Here is a 19,381-nt window from a genome sequence, read left to right on the forward strand (position 1 = left end):
TCTCAACTACATAGTGAGACCCTGTCTCAAAATACAAAAAAAAAAAAAAAAAACAAAAAAACAAAACAAATAAAACAAACAAATTCCTGTGTACACCCAGACCAGCCCATTGCCCTGCTTGTTTTGGGATTGGTGGTGAAGTAGGGAATCTGTAGGGCCTGCTGAGGGAGGGCACTGTGACGTGGATCGGACACTGAAGTTTTAGTGATCTTAGTGAACGTGGCCACCGTATCTGACTTCTCTTAATTTTGAAAGTGTTTTAATAAAAGGCAAGAGAATAAAGCAGTTACCTGAAAAAGTTTGTGCCTCCTTTTCAGAACGAAACCTTGCCTCTGAGCCTGACCCCTTTTTAAACTTCCTGTTGGTAAACTTGTATTGCCGGCCCTTTGACTTGCTCTCCCGCTGTAACGTGTACAGTGTTGCTGGGTGCCAGGAGAGATGATTGCCAGTCACGCTGTGCCTAGTCTGGCCCTTGTGCGCTTTGGGTGAAAATCTTTTAACTTATCACAGAACTGGGTGTTAGGCTTTTCTGGGTCTACCTGAAAGCTACCGGGTAGTGGGTATGGAGTGGCTCCTAGGTCTCGGCGCTCCATCCTCTTAGGACTAACGTTTCCTGGGTCTGTGCTGCCCAGCACTGCAGGTGAGGGATGGGAGATATGGATGGGATGTGTGATAGGGCTGGAAGGGAGGAATGCATTGCCCTCACAGCCACCTACTAAGGGACACGGATGGTCAAGGAGAAGGACATATTTCTTTTAAGGTAGCCGGGTGTGTTTTCTCTGCACAGGGGTGGATGGGGGCAGCTCTTGCCCTAGCATGGCTGGCTAATGGTAGAGGCGAAGCTTGGGAGAAATGGATGATCCCAGCCCCAGGACATATCTTTTTCTGTGGGTCTCTGAGGAAAGAAGGGCAGACACCCTTGGTATTCAAAACTGTTGGGGAAAAAAGTGTGTATGTAGAAGAGACTGGACCTATTAGAGCCACTCCTTTTGTTTAAAAAAAAAAGAAAAGAAAAGAAAAGACAGTGTTTTCTTTTTTAAAGCCTCTCTTCAGGGCAGAGGATTTAGCTCAGTGGTTCCGCCACCTGCGTCACAAGTGCAAGTACTGGAGTTAAATCCCCAGTACCACAAAAAAAGGAAGAAAAAGCCTCTCTTCAGCCAGGTGCAGTAACACTTGCCTGTCTTCCCTGCTACTCAGGAGGGCAGAGTCAAGGAGATTATTGCAAGCATGAGGCCAGCCTTGGCAACTTATTGAGACTTTGTTAAAACAAATTTTAAAAAAAAATTTTAAAAGGACTGACAGTGCAGAGATAGAATGTTTGCCTACTATGCAAACACCTCTGAGATCATTTTCTGCCAAAAGGAAAGAAAGCTCATATCTCTCTTTCTCAAAAAACTAAAATTAAACTTGGTGTGGTGGTGCAGGCCCATAGTCCCAGTACTCAGGAGGCTGAGGCATGAGAATCACCATGAGTTCAAGGCCAGCCTGAACTACATAGTGAGACCTTGTCTCTAAAAAGAAACAAAACAAAAAACTAAAATTTTTGTAAATACACTGTCATTCCTGATAGTATGTATCCTTCCAGAATTTCTACAGCAAAGGGATTTTTTTTTTTTTTTTGGTACCACGGATTGGACTGATGGTGCCAGAACCACTGAACCAAATCCCCAGCCCTGGGCTTATTTTTTTTTTTTAACTGTTCTCATTGTGTCCATCTCTTCGTGGAAGTTGAAATAATTCTTTTTAATTACTATTCTAGAAATGCATGAATTTAAGCTGGGCGTGGTGGCGCACGCTTGTAATCCCAGCACTGGGGAGGCTGAGGCAGGAGGATCGCTGTGAGTTCGAGACCAACCTGGGCTACATAGTGAGTTCCAGGTCAGTCTCAACTACATAGTGAGACCCTGTCTCAAAAGAAAGGAAAAAAAAAAAGAAAAGAAAGAAATGGATAAACTTAAATCTGTTTAGTCAGTTCCTTACTGTCAGATATGTAGATTATTTTCAGTTTTTAGAGGTTGTAAGTAGCACTTTGATGGATATCTTTATGCTCAGCTCTTATGTTATTAGTGTAGTTTTTTTGTTGTTGTATTCTAAGAGGGTTTCATATATAGGGTAGCCTTGAACTTGTGGCAGTCCTCCTGCCTCAGCCTCCCAAGTGCCCAGATTATAGGCATGCACACCATGACTGGGTAGCATAGGTTTTTAAAGTGGTACTTACTGTCAAGTCAAATGGGAGCCACTTTTTATTTGGACACTGAGAGGCTGGCTCTTCCTTTGACCACAAGTCATTGAGAGCAGAGCCAACTGTGGTTTGGTCCCTGGGCCTCTTTGTTCATCCACTTAGAGTTCTGTCTTGCCTTCCCAGTTATCACTAGCCCAACTGTGCTCATACAGAGGTTTCAAGAATGTCAGGGCTGCACAGATCTAAAAGACCTTTCCTTCATGAATTTGCCGTCATTTGGGAGCCCCAATGGTAGTGATAATTCTGTCGTGGAATTGCCTCTCCGGGAGGGGAATATATGTGTCCCCTGTAAGGGTCCTCCCAGATCAGTCTGACTTACGGTTTTGGCTGCTGGCTCTATGAGTTCTCTTTATCCATGATATGTTCCGGAAGGGGCTGGTAAAGTTGTTACTGGTGACTGAGCATGTCTTTCCGCTCTCCACTCTGGCTGCTGCTTTGGGATCCTGCAGGTTTGGTGGAGTGAGGATAGTGGTAAGGCTGAGGAGCTGGCCGGGGCCTGCACCCTGGCTCTGTATAACTAGTTCTCTCTTCCTTGTTCCAACAGAACATTCTGCTCCAGCCAAGGTGGTGAGGGCTGCAGCTCCTAAACCGCGCAAAGGCAGCAAGGTAAGGGGTTAGGAGTAGACCCCCACAGGGACGTGCCGGAGGTGGGGCCCCCCCCTCTTGTGGAAGTAAGTGCTTCTGGGCTGCCAGGTAGTTAGGACCCTGTCTGCATACCAGGCTCCCCTTCTGGGCCAGTGTGCATGCTCCTGGTGGACTCTTCCCCTTAACTCTCAGAATGTGCCTTGCAGGTTGGTGACTTTGGAGATGCAATCAACTGGCCCACACCTGGGGAGATAGCTCACAAGAGTGTGCAGGTGAGTCTCTGCGAGGGGTGGGCACTTTGAACTGTATCTGTATAAACACATTTGGCTTTATGAGCTTCCAGAGTGTTGGCCCTACCTTTCTCAGTTTTTAAAAGGGGTAGTTTGCGAGGCACACCTGTAATTCCAGCTACTTAGGGGATTGAAGTAAGAGGATCACTTGAATTCCTCGAGTTCAGTAAGGGCAACATAGTAAGACTTCTCCATCTCAAAAGAAAAAGAAAGTATTTAGTTAATATAACATGAGCAACATTGAAATAGCTGGGAATTGTTATCCTTTAAGCCTGCCTTGTGTTAGGGACTGTGAGGTGCTGGTTGTTCCTCATCTCTGACCCTACTGGTGACTCAGACATAGGCCTTTTTAGAATTCCCATTTGTTGATAAGACTTGTAAAAGTTAATTGTTACCCTTTTATGGATATGTGGGTATTGGATGGAAGTTGTGCTGTGGTCATCCAAAGCCTGTGTTCTCCTCACTACACTTGGATTTTCTATGAGTGAAACAGAATTTTGTTGTTTTCTTTTGTTTTTTGAGACAGGGTCTCACTATGTATTCCACCCTGGCCTCAGACCCACTGTGTGGGTCAGCTCCGACCCTTCAGCCTGGGCTTGGACTCAGCAGTCTTTCTGCTCAATCTCCCAAGTGCTGGCATTACAAGAGAGTGGATATTAAGCCAAGTACCACGCTATAACCTAAGAAACCTTAGGTAGTTCTCCTGGGCCCCAGCTGAGAGGGGACGTCTGGTCATTGCTTATCTCGCACTATTGTCTTATTCATTGGCTGTGACCACCTTCAGGGGTGAAGGCCTTACTTTTCAGAGCTCATGTAGACAGGCCAGGGGCCAGCACATCTTCTGCCCTATAGACAACCAGGATCTCCTGCTCCCGTGAGTAATCCTGGCTCCTATGAGCCCAAACACTCCTGTCCTGGGCTTTGTCTGTGTCAGTTAGACTCAGGTAAGCTGGAGAGGCAAATTGTCTCTCTCACTTCCTGGCCTCTTTGCCCGTGTCTCGGAAAAGCATGTCAGGTGTAGAAACAGCCTCTGGATGCCCGCCATCCAGTGTGCCATTGTGTGGTGCAGCTCCTCTATCTTCTTAGTGACAAGGAACCCCCTCCCTTCTGTCTCAAGAAGTGTTACGCTACTCCCTCTCTTGTCACTTTGCTTCTTGCTCCAGCCACAGTCTCACAAGCCTCAGCCTGCCCGTAAGCAGCCACCCAAGAAGGACATGAAGGAACAGGAGAAAGGAGAGGGGAGTGATAGTAAGGAGAGCCCCAAAACCAAATCAGATGAATCAGGAGAGGAGAAGAATGGGGATGAAGACTGCCAACGTGGTGGGCAGAAAAAGAAAGGTGAGTGATTGGGGGCAGGACTTGGGAGAAGGAGCAGGACAGGAATCCGAAACGTCAGAACTCTGGTGGGTTGCAGTGGAATTTGAGGTCATGAGGAAGCTGATTGCTCTAGGCAGTTGGGGCAGCCCTCATGAGTTCATTAGTACCTCCTCTTACAGACAAGAATTAACATTATTCTAAGAGTGTCCCTAACCCTTAGGAATGGTTAGGATACAGGTTTAGCTGCTCTAATAGAGATCCCATGCAAGGTAAGTTTATGTCTGACACATAGCAGCTCACTTTAAGCAGGCTGGGCCTGGTATGGCAAGTCTGGCTCCTTTTTTCTCGCTACACCCTATTGGTTCTTCATCATCCAGGTTGGCTGCCTATTTCCTGCTCACTCCTGCTAGCAGGAAGAGAGAAAGGAAAGGTATCAATTTTTTTTTAGGCACTCCACTTGGAAATTGCTACTTAACCTCATAACACTGATACAGAGCATTTTGTCTGAAAGTCTGGAAAGTATAGTATTTATTTGGGGCAGCCTTGTGTCTGGCTTTAGAAGGTAATTCCTGGCCAGGTGTGGTGGCTCACACCTGTAATCCCAGCACTCGGGAGGCTGAGGCAGGAGGATCACTGTGAATTCAAGACCAGCCTGGGCTACATAGTAAGTTCTATGTCAGTCTCAACTACATAGTGAGACCCTGTCTCAAAAAACAAACAAACAAAAAAAAAGGTAATTCTCTGACCCTGGAGAAAGCAGAGGGCCACTCGTCGGCTTGTTTTAGAGATGGAAAGAGGTTCATTCTGTAGAAGAGGAATTTGGTGAATGCCACCAGGTTGTGATGTGGGCCTGAGCCCCGAGCAGAAGCGTTGGATATGGAGGCTCTCTCAAGCCTGTCTTCCATGCCCATGCTGTCCCCCAGGGAACAAGCACAAGTGGGTTCCACTGCAAATAGACATGAAGCCCGAAGTACCCAGAGAGAAACTGGCTTCACGTCCTACTCGCCCGCAGGAGCCGAGGCATACACCTGCGAACCGTGGGGAGATGAAAGGTACGCGCTCGCCAGCGTGGAGGGCCTGGCCTTGAGGCACTCGCTGGGGCCTGACACCGTGCCCCCCATCCACAGGGTCTGAGCCTGCCACCTACATGCCTGTGCCTGCGGCCCCAACTCCAGCCTGGCAACCAGAGACCAAACCGGAGCCTGCCTGGCACGACCAGGATGAGACCTCGAGTGTGAAGAGTGATGGGGCTGGTGGGGCGCGGGCTTCCTTCCGTGGCCGTGGACGGGGGCGTGGTCGCGGCCGGGGACGCGGCCGGGGTGGCACTCGAAGTACGTGAGGCCCCTTTGGGCTCCGGGATGCCGTGGGAGTGCGGCGGGGTGCTGGGCCGGGATCTTCTCTTCCTCATGACTCCTGTTCCTCCCGTAGCCCATTTTGACTACCAGTTTGGCTACCGAAAGTTTGATGGTACAGAGGGGCCTCGCACCCCCAAGTACATGAACAATATCACCTACTACTTTGACAACGTCAGCAGCACTGAACTCTACAGTGTGGACCAGGAGCTGCTCAAAGACTACATCAAGCGTCAGATGTGAGTGCACAGGAGCATTCTTCCTGCAGGCTGAGAGGTTGGGGCTGCCACTGGGTTGCATAGGGCAGAGCAGGGCTAGGTGAGTTCTCCTGGCCTTAGCTGCTGTGGTGACCCCTGGCTGGAGCTGTGAAAGATGACTTTCCTCTTGATCCTTAATCTGACTCTTCGTAGGTACTGTTTATTATAGATATAAAACGATATTAGCCTTAAGGAAATGAGAAGCTACCGCTAAGACAAAGGAGGGAAAATTCCTAGAATCTGTCCTCTCTGTTCTTCCGTTTGTAGCATTGAACAAATAACTAGCAAACTTTTTTTTTTTCTTTAGCAAACATTTCTTGAGTTCCCACCATTAGCTTGGCACGGTGTTCAGTGCTTTACAGGCATTGTCTTAATCCTGTAATATTTAGCTGCAGAATTCCTATGAGCTGGGTCTTTCATCCCCATTTTATAGGTGAGCTAACAGGCCCGGTAACTTGCCCAGAGTCTCATAGCTAATAAGTAACACCAATGTGAATTCATTTCTTTCTGATGCAGGAATCTTTGCTCTTAACCACTGTAATAATACCTTGTTTCCCAGATCACTAGACGAGTCACCCAAGGAGATAGATCATTGTGGTAGAGAGTTCCAAGTCTTTTAGGAGCAGAAAAAAATGACTGACAACCCTGGAACTGGATTTTAAAGGAGGATGAAGAGTTTGCCAGGCATGCCAAAGGGTTGAAGGGCAAATGAAGTGGAGGTCAGGAAGGGATAGCATCGTTTTTCCAGCCCTTACTCTGTTTGTGTGAGCGGACGGGACAGGGGACAGGCGGTTTGAGACTGCCAGGGTAGACAGCAGAACAGGGAAGGCACTCTGGTAAATGATGCAGCAGTGGCTCAGTGATCTCTCTTCTCCCCTCTCTACGCAGTGAATATTACTTCAGCGTGGACAATTTAGAGCGAGACTTCTTCCTGAGACGGAAAATGGATGCCGATGGTTTCCTTCCCATCACCCTTATTGCTTCCTTCCACCGAGTGCAGGCCCTCACCACTGACATCTCACTCATCTTTGCGGTATGTCTCCCTCCCTGGGGCTGGAGTGCCCGGGCAAGAAACATCATTCCTGGTGGAGCTGGAGTTTGGGCAAAGGCCAAAGGCCTTGGAAAGAATCCCCATCTAATTACTTCTTCTAAAGTCCTGAAATTTAGCTAACTTCCTCTCCTCCTTCCTTTCTTACTTCTTATTAAAGTCAGACAGTTACAGAAGTAGAATAGTATAGTGAGCATACCACAAGCTTCAGGTATCACCCTCCAACCAGTTTCGTTCGTTTTCCCTCGTGATCTCTGTCCTCTGTTATAGCAGTAGAAGTTTAGAGATAATCCTGGAGAACCTGGCATTTCATCCACAGATGTTTTAGTGCAAAGACTTGTTTAAAAAACAACCATACCATGATTCTCGCACCTAGAAATACCTATGTGAGTAAACTGGGTTGTGTGTGTATTCAGTGGACAGTGGTGTCATTTAACTTTCTCATCTGTACTGCCAGTTTTTGGTAAATTAGCGATCTAAAGATAGGACCAAATTGAGGTTTTTTTAAGTTTTTTCCCTGCTTGTCGAGAGGACGTCATAGATAACGATATGTTCTCTCAGATGGCATGGGTTAGTTCATGTGTTGCTCTTGTGATAGAAGTGGCTCTTGATTATCATTTCCTGCAATTTCATTGTAGGGATACGGTGTCAGTCTTCATTTATTAGCTCTAATACCGCTTTAAGTGAAAATTTTCCTTCCTCAGTTATTTACTAAGTGGTTGTATAGGAAAAGCAGATAAATTCTGATTGTTTTGTTAGTGGTTTGCAGAATTAGGAAACTTTCAAAGGTGACCAGTGAGATTTTTGGTTTTTGTTTTTAGCGTTGTATATTACGAACAAATGGATTCAAACATAATTTATTTCAACCTATTGCAGTTAATATAATGGATCAAATTGTACCGTGTTTGGCCAGTGGGACTCTAATCTGTTCCAGATCAGGAAATTGGTTACTTTTTATTTTACTTATTTATTTATGTATTTACTTTTGGTACTGGGCATTAAACTTGGGACCTTGCGTTTGTGAGGCAGGCAGCAGAACCACTGAGCTAAATCCCCGACAGGCTTAGAATCCTTTCTGTCTCTGTCTCTGTCCCTCACTTACCTCCTCTGTCTCTTGCTCTCGCTCTTGCTCGCTCTCTCGCTCTCTCTCTCTCTCTCTCTCTCTCATGTATTTTTTTGGTATGCAAGGATTGAATTCAGGCCTTTGCACTTGCGAGGCAGCCAGTAGCACAACTGAGCCAAATCCCCGGCCAATGGGGTCGGAAATCGGAACCTTCAGTTTGCGAGGCAGGCAGCGACACCACTGAGCTAAATCCCCAGCCCTAAAATTTGGTTTCGCTTCACTTCGTTTCGTTTCACTTCGCTTTCTCTTCCTCTTCTCTTCTTCTCTCTTCCTCTTCTCTTCGTAGTGGGAATTGCACTTGCAACGCAGGCAGCAGGACCACTGAGCTACATCCCCGGCCCTTGAAATTGTTTACTGTTTAAAGGAACGCAGTTCCTTTTTGGGTTTACCATAGTCTGAATTACTAGGAGTGCTAAATGCTCCTTGATTACTTGCTTAAGGGGGTTTTCTGGTAAGATAAAATACATTAAGTTTTAGGGATTGTGTTTCCCTTGCTTCTGTAATTTTCTCACTTGTTTTTCATTTATGTAGAATATTTAGCATGGTTCCAAATTCTCAACTTACTGTATTCATATAAATCTATCTTAAACCATGTCAACTTTCAACTCTTCTATTAAGGAGGAAAAAAAAAACCAAACACCTCTGCATATATTTGTGTTTATCCTCTTTCTTAGAACTTTCTGAGAACTAACTGCAAAATACATGTAACAGAACAGTGTTCCTCATTTGTTTCTACACTTGCTTCGTACAACATGTGGATGCTCTGTGGTTTTTTTCACCAGCCATAGATACACTTTCACTCCAAGTGCTAATGAATAGCCTTACATATTTAGCTTTTTATATTTTTTGCCAGAAATCTTTGGTTTAAGAGTCCTAGAAGTAGGCAGCTGAGTTAACCCTGGATGTATCTGTAATGTTGCTAGATACCGCCTGCTTGCCTTGTCAGGGATTCTACCCTTTGCGTTCCCAGCAGAATACAGCGGTGCCTCTTCCTCAGCCGTTTGAACAGTATGTCATCACGAATTCACATTTACCTGTTTTGTTTATTTAAAACATCTCAGAAAGTTTCTAAAGAGAAAACTCCTGTCCCTGCTTAATCCTCACTCTTTTCCCCAGAGATAAAAATGTACAGTAGTTGTTTTAGTTACTTTGTTGTTGCTGGGACACAGTACCGAACATTTAGAAGTTAAAGGAGGAAAGGTTTATTTTGGCTCACAGTTGGTAGAGGATTTATTTAGTCCATACAGGTGACTCCAAGGCAGGGTGGTGTGGCAGAGGAGCAGCAGTCCGTGGTGGAGCAGGCAGAAGGCAGTGAAGCAGTGAGCCTTCCTTCCCCTTGTATTCCAGTCATGCCATCCACATCCTAGGGTGGGCCTTCCCATTATCCATACCCAGAACTTTGCTAAACTAATCAGTGGAAAAGACGTGCGTCCTTTATGCAAACTGCACTTAGTCCATCTCTAAAAATTAGCACGATCTTAGCAGTTTCAGCAAGTCCAAGTCCAAATTCTCTAATGAGATCTCAAATTCTAAAGCCCCCTTCTAAAGATGCAAAGAAAGTTAAATATTGTCAACATATAATGGCACAAGATAAACATTCCCGTTCCAAAAGGTAGAAATAGGAGGATAGACAGAAGTAGGACTGAAACAAGACCACGTTCAGCAGGGTGACATTAAGTCTCATAGTTCCATGACCAGCCTCTGGGGAAATCTGCAGTAAAATGTGAACTCTAAAGGGCTTGGGTGACTCTGCCTTGTTGCACTGCCAGTGGTTGTCGCCCTCGTGGCCTATCTCTTGGGCTGGCTTTGGTCACTCCTTGTGGCTTTCCTCAGACGATCCACATTCCTGGCTTCTCAGACCTTCTGTGGTCTCCACTGCACTGCAACTGCACCCTCGGAACTTCATGTGCTGCCCTCTAGGGGGCACTGCCTGGCCTCCCAGGCCTGAAATCTGGATGGAAGCCTTCCTGACCCCAGAACTGTTGGGTTTTGTTTACACGTAAAGCCAACGGCATGTGGATGATGCCAACGTCTGCGGCCAGCTGGAGCAGTAGCCCGGCTTCCTTCTCTCTTGGCTAAATGGTTCAAGTGCCTGGGTGGCTGAGCACAATAAACCCAATCAGAGGATCACATTCTGTAGGCCATTCTGGAACATGGTGCTCTGGGCCTCTCTTGTCAAAGCAGTCTGCCACTTTTGCAATTTTGAGGATGCAAAGAAGTGAAGTCCTGTTGGTTCTTGTGATGTCCCCAGGCCATCTTTTCTATTGTCCTGTTTTGTTTGTTTGTTTTCAGCGGCCAAGTTCTCTGGTTCATCTTTGCAGGCCACAACTTCACTGAAGCTTCCTTTCTGATCAAACTCAAAAAAAATAAAAAAAAATCATTCCACTGGGCCCTTTGCTCTTGATTCTCAGCATAGATCTGGCTAAAAGCCCCAACAGATAGCAATATCCCTGCCTTAACATTATACTGCCTTGAAATTTCTTCCACCAGATTAATTAAACTTCACAGTTAATCTCAGTCTCCTGCAAAGTTTCTGACTTTGCGAAACTCTTCACACAAGCCAGTTCCAAAGGTTCTGAACCACACAGCCAGGTAGTGTCACAGCAGCAACCTCACTTCTGGTACCAAAATCTTAGTTATTTTCTTGTTCCTGGGACAAAGTACCCAGTACCCACAGGTTAAAGAAGACAAGGTTTATTTTAGCTTAGTTTGTACAGGTTTTAATCCATAACCAGCTGCTTCTAAGGTGGGGCAGCATGGCAGAAGAGAAGCAGTCCATGGCAGAGAAGCAGAAGGCAGCAAAGTAGCTATAGCAGCAGCAAGCTTCCCTTTCCTTTTTATTCCATTCAGGCTGTAATCCTATTGGATGGTGTTACCTCCACCCAGGTCCACCAGGGTGGGCCTTCCCATCATCCGTAACTAGAACTATACTAAACCAAGTGGACTAATTTAGTTATCACATATTCTTAATTCCCATGCCCACACTGTAGTTCCAGCTATCTCTGAAAAGCCCCACTTATGTGAGGCTTTGGGGAGCTGTCTAAATACAAGCCATAAAAGTAGTTCACTTGAGTGTATCTGTGCTTTTACTTAAGAATTAAAAGAACACACACACACACACACACACACACACACACACACAAGCACCTATATACTGACAAGTCTTTGGGGTAGAAGATAATAGGGATTAAATCCAGAACCTCACACATGCTAAACAAGTGCTGTATCGCTCAGCTATATCCCTAGCCTGCTTTTCATTTTTACTTGAGACATGGTCTCACTAAATTGCCTATGCTGACCTTGAACTAGGAATCTTCTTTTCTCGGCCTCTCTGAGTAGCTAAGATCATAGGTGTGCACCACCATGCCTGGCTTATACCTGGTTTTTTTTTTCACAATATATTTTGTGTCTTACTACCTCAGCATTAATACTATAGAGCTCTTTTTATAAATGTGCACGTAGTATTCCATTAAATGGCTCTACCATAATTTATTCAAATTACTAATGTGAAGGCAAGTTAGAAAGTTTTCTTTAAAAAAAATTCCCATCAGTATATTGCCATGGGACTGGAGATTTAGCTCAGTGGTCCTGAGTTTGATCACCGGTACCCCAAAAAAATTGCTATGAAGAAAAATATTATTATGAATGACATTTTGCCCAAATCTTATAACGTATACCTAAGTGTTCTGTGGATTGCTTGAAGTAGAATTGCAGGTCAGCAGGTTGGTGTGGTTTCCTACAAGTCTGGATGGTCCCTGTGTCTGCCAGTCATGGATGAAGGCACCAGGTTTTAGTAGTGCTGCTCATGCTGAACTTAATACCCAAGTTCATGGGAACCCATTTGTCAAGTGTCTCCAGGACCTCAGGTTGTCATAGTCTTTTTTCCTCACCCGTTTTTCCCTCCTTGTAGGCCCTAAAGGATAGTAAGGTGGTGGAGATTGTTGATGAGAAAGTCCGCAGAAGGGAAGAGCCTGAGAAGTGGCCTCTTCCTGGCCCCCCCATCGTGGATTATTCACAGACTGATTTTTCCCAGCTTCTCAACTGCCCTGAGTTTGTTCCCCGCCAGCACTACCAAAAGGAGACGGGTAGGTCCGCTTCCGGCATGTAGATGCCCCCTTTTGCCCTTGCCCTCTGGCTGCAGTCCTCGTCAGGGGTGGCCTGAGGACTGGAGCGATGAGAGCATTGCCTTTTCACCCTTCAGAGTCAGCACCTGGCTCTCCTCGTGCAGTCACCCCAGTGCCAACCAAGACGGAGGAGGTCAGCAACCTAAAGACACTGCCCAAGGGGCTGTCTGCCAGCCTTCCTGACCTGGATTCTGAGAACTGGATTGAAGTCAAGAAGAGACCTCGGCCCTCCCCAGCACGGCCCAAGGTGGGTGAGGCTATGTTCCCTGCCTTGGGTTCCAGGGTGCTGGGCTGGAGTCCCGGGAGACCTGAAATGATACAGCACTCTGGCTTGGAGAGTCGAGTGAGAAGCCTGGTGGTCCAGGGCCATGATGTGGGTGAGATCATCGGTAGTGACTGCTGCAGGGTTGACATGACCTGTTTCCATTTTCCAGGGGTCTCCCCTCAGGACATCTACTGTGTGTGTTTCTCAGTGGGTAGTTTTTGGGTTTTGCTGGTGATATTATTATTGTTTTTGATGAGGTCTAGTTAAACTACCCAAGCTGGCCTCAATTGTTTGGTTCCTGCCTCAGCCTCCCAAGTAGCTGAAATTAAAGTGCACATGCTGTCACACCTAGCTAAGTGGCTTTTTCACAGGGAGAGGTTGTGCAGCACATTTCTTGGCTCTTGGCTATTCTTTTACCTCGTCTAATACCCAGGGGCTGCATTTTCAAGTGTCTTTCTCCTTGAATTTGTCTTCCTAGTCCCATGTACAAGCCCCCGGGGCCTCAGAAGGGAGAAGGGAGAAGGAGTAGATGCGTGGCCCAGATAGGGTAACCCCATGTACAGATTCTGGACTAGACCACAGGGAAGTTTGTTGAATACCTCAAGGCTTCAGTTTCTTGGTCTTAAGAGGAAAAAAGTTAAACTGCTCTAGAACTAGCAAACTATGTGTATACAGGATAGTACAGGTGGAATACAGTATTAGAGAAAGTTTCACCCTCACACTAAAATTACTGCCTCCTCTCCACCACCACCACCTTCCACCCCATCCCCTTTGATGACCTCTTTGAGGCTTGTGTTACCTTGTTCCTTTTATCACCGTGACTGGCTCCTGATCACTTTCTTCTTTTCCGCCTCTTCATTTCCAGAATATCCCCACTGTATTGGCCTCAGCCCTTAAAAAGTGTTTTAATTCTAGCCAGGGTCATGAGTGGATGAGGCCCATATAAGGCCCAGGCCTACTGGCTGCATGGGTTTGGGAGAAATAGAGCCACATCAGCCCCCCTATTCGAAAATTGGAGTCCCTCTTCCAACCTGGCCTGTCTTGAACCTGAATAAGATGAGTTTGGAGTTTTGCAGGAAGTTCCTTGCCCAGCAGGGAATTGCCTTTTGTATGTGCATTGTGATCATTGCTTCAGAGTATCAGAAAAATTGTGTCAATACTCTGAAATATTTTTTCTTGCTGAAGGCACCCTGTTTTTTCTTGCCTTTGTTTGGTCCATGTACTCTTTGCTTAGATCCCTGTTCCTGCCTTTGTCTGGCTTATTTATGTTCATCCCTTAGTAGTCTCTTCTTCAAAGAGGCCTTCACTGACCATCCCCACTCCTGGTTGGTTGACTTTTTCTCCCACTAAACTATAAGCTTCTTAAATACAGAGGCCTTGACTTATTATTCTACTTTTAGGTTTTTCATGCAGAGAACCTGGTACTGTTGGACACTTGGGCATTTGTCAGTGTTTTGCACATCTGCTATTGCTAGGTCTCAGGCAAGGTTCTGAATGTGTACTGGAAAGCAAGCCACCTTGCCTCCTAGAGTTTCCAGTGTATGGGAGGTGTGTAGTTAGATAAATGGATGAATAAACTGTTGGAATTCTGCTGTGTGCCCCCCAGGCTATCTGCTGTGTGGGGTATAAAGGTAAACAGAGGTTACAAATGACTCTTGCATGAGTTGGAGAGGAGGAACCGGTACGTGTGGGGTCTCTATTTCTCCTTGACGCTGACCCCACAGAGGACACCTGTGATCTGCTGGTGTTAGGGCCACAGGTCTGACAGTCTCATGCTGAGGAACCAGAACCTCTCTTTCATGGGACAGCTGCTGAGCCTGGCCCAGTGATGCCGTGGTGATCCCTCCTCTTTGGCCTGTCCCTGTTTCAGAAGTCAGAGGAGTCCAGGTTTGCCCACCCGACCTCTCTGCCTCAGCACCTTCCCTCCCAGCAGCTGATGTCAAAGGATCAGGATGAGCAAGAGGAACTAGACTTCCTGTTTGATGAGGAAATGGAACAGATGGATGGGCGGAAGAACACCTTCACTGCCTGGTCTGATGAGGACTCTGACTATGAGATTGATGATCGAGATGTCAACAAGATCCTCATTGTCACCCAGACGCCCCCTTACATGCGCCGGCACCCTGGAGGGGACCGCACAGGCAACCATACTTCCCGTGCCAAGATGAGTGCCGAGCTGGCCAAGGTCATTAATGATGGGCTCTTCTACTATGAGCAGGATCTGTGGACTGAGAAGTTTGAACCTGAATATTCCCAGATCAAGGTGAGGCTCAGATGCAGCAGTGTAGGACCTAGGTTAGCTGTGAGGTATGGAGAAGATGGTGTGTCCCTGGCACGTCCCTCCAGTCCAGAGCCTGGTGTCCTTGTGTATGAGAGGAAGCAATGCTGGCATCTTGCCAGGCCATTATGAACAAGAGATGTGTGAACCCCGAGCTGCCGTCGGGCGGGTGATTGGACATCTGCTTCGGCGTCCATATTTAATGTCATGTAGCACTTAGCAAGGTACTTTTTTGTGGAGAGTAGAATAAAGCTTAGATCCTGATTTCTATCCTTGACTAAACTAGGTGTGTATAAAGAGGTTTTTCAACTCTTGTAAAGAGGTGTCTTTTAAAGAGCTTTAAGTAGAGAAAGTGGAGGAAAGATAGGTGCAGTCTAAACATCTCTGTCAGTTTTCACAGAGTATGTTCGGTGATGGGTGAGCTTTGGGGAGCAGGTGTAACAAGCAGGGAGTTGCCCAGCCACTGTGTGACAAGGCCGCAGCAAGAAGGGCTGTGGGGAGGTGCTGGGCAGATCCTGTCAGTCTGATCTCAGTGACTGCAGGGAGGGCGAGGCCAACGCTGGCCTCTGGATTAGCATCTACGTGCCAGGGTAACTGGGGTTGAAGAATGACGGTGGGCAGCTCAGGCCCTGGGGACCGGGGTTCCGTGTGTGTGCCTGTGGGTGCTTCCTGCCAGGCTCGATTCCTGAGCAGGCTGGAGCAGCTCTCTGACTAGTGTCTTTCGCCACCCTCCTCACATCCTTTGCAGCAAGAAGTTGAGAACTTCAAGAAAGTCAACATGATCAGCCGGGAGCAGTTTGACACACTGACCCCAGAACCCCCTGTGGATCCCAACCAGGAAGTTCCTCCTGGGCCACCGCGGTTCCAGCAGGGTGAGGGGCAGACCCTGGAGAGCTGGTGTGGGCAGGAGGGGCCGGAGACCCGCTTCTCCTCGCTGACCCTCTCTGCCTGTGTAGTTCCCACTGACGCCCTGGCCCACAAGCTGTTTGGTGCTCCTGAGCCCTCCACCATCGCCCGCTCTCTCCCGACCACTGTCCCAGAGTCGCCAAACTACCGCAATGCCAGGACACCCCGCACCCCCCGGACCCCACAGCTCAAAGACTCCAGCCAGACGTCCCGGTTTTACCCAGTGGTGAAAGAAGGACGGACGCTAGATGCCAAGGTGAGGCTCCTGCTGGCTGGGTCGCAGGCCCACTTCTTGGGTTTCCAGTGCTTCGCTTCTCTCCCTTGCCTTGTCTGAAGCAGGGCTGGGCCAAGGGCCCTGCTTCCTCTGTGTGCTCAGGCTGAAGGACTTGGGATTGTGTGACCATATCTACGGATGTGCAAGGCCTGGGAGTGGTAGCTTAAGAAGGACTGGCCCAGTGGGAAGTCCTCAGGCAGGTCGCCTGCTCTCAGGCTGCCATTTCCTGACCTGTGAAGTAGATGGGCCAGTTGCTGGCTCACACCTTGAGCATCATGTGGGAAAATAGGTAGGAAAATTCTTGTGTAATACTGGAGGTACCATGCACGTAGGACGGTGTTTCTTCCTGTAAGACACCCTGAAGCTCCTCAGAGTTGGAGGAGTAGAGAGATAACGAGACCTGGACTGACCTTTACAGATGCCTCGAAAAAGGAAGACAAGGCACAGCTCAAACCCGCCCTTGGAGAGCCATGTGGGCTGGGTGATGGACTCCCGCGAGCACAGGCCCCGGACCGCATCCATTAGGTACTGGGGCACTGGGGGAGGAGAGCTGCCTACCTGTTGGATGGGGGTCCTGACCGTGGGTCCACCAAGCCGGACAATTGGTCTGAATTCTCTAAATCCAAGCAGCGATAGTAGGGAAATCTTAGCCCCGGGCCTGGGAACAAGAAGTATTCTAAGTAGTGTCACATCCACATGACACCTGGCTCTGGTATGCATAGAGAGGCAGTCTGTCTGAATTGATTGCCAAATCTGGGTATCTGCTGCTCTCCTAAAATAGAACTGACAGGTCACTGAATAAAACTACAGGCGTTAAGCCAGGCATAGTGGCACACACCTGAGGCAGGAGGATCGCAGGTTCAAGTTTTATCTTTGGGTAACTTAGATCCTGTTTCAAAATGAAATATAAAAGTGTCTGGGGATGTAGCTCAGTGGTAGAGTGACTTTGGATTCAAGCCACAGTACTTGGGGGAGAAATACAGGAATGGGAGTTGTAAGTTAGTGGGTAGACCACGTGCTTAGCATGCCTGAGGCTGTGCGTTCAGTGCCCTGTAGCAAAATGAAGAGAAATAGAAAAACATCCTGTTATCCTAGCTATTCTGGTGTCTGAGGCGAGATGGTTGCAAATTCACAACGCAGCCTGGGCAACTTAGCAAGACTAGAGATACAGCTCAGTGGTGGACTGCTGGTCTGGCATGCTCCAGGCTCTGGATTCCTTGTCTCCACCCTAGCTCCATTGACTCGCCTCAGCCTGGGGCCCAGACTTCTGTGTGCTTTCAGTAAAATAACCCCAATGTTTGTTACCTTCTCTAAGGTGGTTTGGCAGCCACTGAAGGCTGAAATTAGGTAGCATTTTGAGAGATATATAGATGGATTAATCCATATGGCTTGCTAAGGAAAGTTAAATGTTAGAATTTGGTAAGTAAATGGTTAGGTGTTTGGATCTGGGGCACTGAACGGATGTCCATCCTTTAATAGGTCCTTAATGGAGGAGTCTCACAGTCTCTATGAGCCTCAGTGACCTTTTCTTAAAACCTTTGAAGGGTGATGCTAAAAAGTTCAGCAGACTCTTGGATGTAAGTTAGAGCCCAGAACAATGCATCAGGCTGGATCTCAGCTCATAGAAGTAACCAGGGGGTCCCCTCCTAGCCTTACGAAGGCCTGCTGAGGAGAACTCATTGAACACTGTCTTTCTTGTCGTCTCTGTAGCTCTAGCCCTTCAGAAGGGACACCTGCCGTTGGCAGCTACGGCTGTACTCCTCAGTCCCTGCCCAAGTTCCAGCATCCTTCGCATGAGCTGCTCAAGGAGAATGGCTTCACCCAACATGTCTACCACAAGTATCGGAGGCGCTGCCTTAACGGTAAGAAGTGAAGAAAGGCGCTGAGCCTCAGACCATTACGTGGTCCCATCGTGTAAGAGCCATAGAGCTACACGGTGGGGAGCACATGACTCTCTTCTGGCCTTAGAAGAAGAGACATGACATTATACCCAGAAAGGCTAATGTGGCTGGGAATTTAGCTCAGTGGAGCCCGCCGCCTGCCTCGCAAGTGCAAGGTTCCGAGTTCGAACCCTGATACCAAAAAAGAAGAAAAGAGTAATGTTCGGTTCAAGGTTTAGGACAGGTGCTTTTAAAGTGCAGGAAGCTAAGCGCTTGATCTTCCTCCATTAATAAAGAAAATGGCAATGACTCTTGTGTCTCTGGCAAGATTGCCATCTGAGTCGTTGCCCAGAGTGGCCCACTTGTCCCTCGGAGCATAGTATGCAGGAGGTAGATTATAGTCTGTGGGACGCAGGTGGCCACGGGGTGGCTCGTGGGCTCATCCCAGCCAGGGGTCTGCTTTATGCCTCTGGAGCCGAGAACAGTTTTTACATTTAAGGGCTTGCAGAGGGAAAAGGGTTGGTGGAGTACAGAGTTTGCTCTCCACAGCTGTAGAAAACAGTAAACCTGGATAGATGCTCTTGCATATTTTATTTTATCACAAAATCGGGTGCCTTTTTTTTTTTCTTTTGTTACAAGGGATGGAACCTGGGACCAGGTGCACTGAGCTAAATCCCCAACCTGAGATGCCTTTTAATTGTAGGTATTCTGGTAGATGGATTGAAAAATGCAAAACCTGGGTACTATATTCTTGGTTCATCTGCCTCTTGTCTGGGGCTGGGGGACGCTGTTGGGTTGTAATTCAAATTCCATACCATTCACTTATTTAAAGTATATAATGCAGAGACTTCTGATATATTCACAGTTGTGCCTCCATCACGAGTTCATTGTAGGACATTTTTATTACCTCCAAAAGGGATCCTGTACCCCGATTGCTCATTCCTTATCCCTTGAGCTTTACCCCACAACACACTCCTCTCAGCACTGCACAACTACCAGTCTGCTTTCTGTCTCCAGGGATTTGCCAGTTCGGGCCCTTTCACTTAAACGGAACAGTAGTCACAGTGGTCCTTTGTGACTGATTCCGTGCCCTTAGTATATTTTCAGGGTTTGTCCAAGGTGTGACATGTATCAGTACTTTGTTCCTTTTGTATGATCGAATTATATTCCATTTTATGGCTAACATTTTGTTTATTCAGTTGACAGGTAGGTGTTCAGAGTTTCTGCTTTATGTCTTACGAGTAGTAATGCTCATGCATTCTCAGGCACACTTTCTCTGTGGACTTAGACTTGTTAGTCTTAGGTGAAGGGTTGCATCATTGCTGACTCATTTGATAGCTATGGTAACCTTTCAGGGATTTCTTTTTTCTCTTCTCTTCTCTTCTCTTTTCTTTTCTTTTCTTTTCTTTTCTTTTCTTTTCTTTTCTTTTCTTTTCTTTT

General features: G+C 47.1%; 1 protein-coding gene across 4 annotated transcripts in view; it reads left to right on the plus strand.

The window, feature by feature from the left end:
- Larp1 (La ribonucleoprotein 1, translational regulator) overlaps positions 1-19,381 on the plus strand; it is a 95,419-nt gene that overhangs the window by 65,131 nt on the left and 10,907 nt on the right. For all 4 annotated transcript variants that reach the window (XM_033761587.1, XM_033761588.1, XM_033761586.1 and 1 more), the window contains exons 2-15: positions 2,787-2,848; positions 3,034-3,099; positions 4,281-4,455; positions 5,358-5,486; positions 5,562-5,765; positions 5,863-6,025; positions 6,932-7,076; positions 12,125-12,299; positions 12,416-12,585; positions 14,474-14,866; positions 15,630-15,753; positions 15,838-16,043; positions 16,480-16,586; positions 17,772-17,923. In XM_033761587.1, the coding sequence (XP_033617478.1) occupies positions 4,332-4,455; positions 5,358-5,486; positions 5,562-5,765; positions 5,863-6,025; positions 6,932-7,076; positions 12,125-12,299; positions 12,416-12,585; positions 14,474-14,866; positions 15,630-15,753; positions 15,838-16,043; positions 16,480-16,586; positions 17,772-17,923 (2,092 nt within the window). In that variant the 5' untranslated portion in view covers positions 2,787-2,848; positions 3,034-3,099; positions 4,281-4,331. The remainder of the gene's footprint in view (positions 1-2,786; positions 2,849-3,033; positions 3,100-4,280; positions 4,456-5,357; positions 5,487-5,561; positions 5,766-5,862; positions 6,026-6,931; positions 7,077-12,124; positions 12,300-12,415; positions 12,586-14,473; positions 14,867-15,629; positions 15,754-15,837; positions 16,044-16,479; positions 16,587-17,771; positions 17,924-19,381) is intronic.

This window comes from Fukomys damarensis, unplaced genomic scaffold (assembly GCF_012274545.1).
Source record: "Fukomys damarensis isolate Sample0158 unplaced genomic scaffold, DMR_v1.0_HiC HiC_scaffold_9, whole genome shotgun sequence".
In the NCBI taxonomy this organism is placed as follows: Eukaryota; Metazoa; Chordata; class Mammalia; order Rodentia; family Bathyergidae; genus Fukomys; species Fukomys damarensis.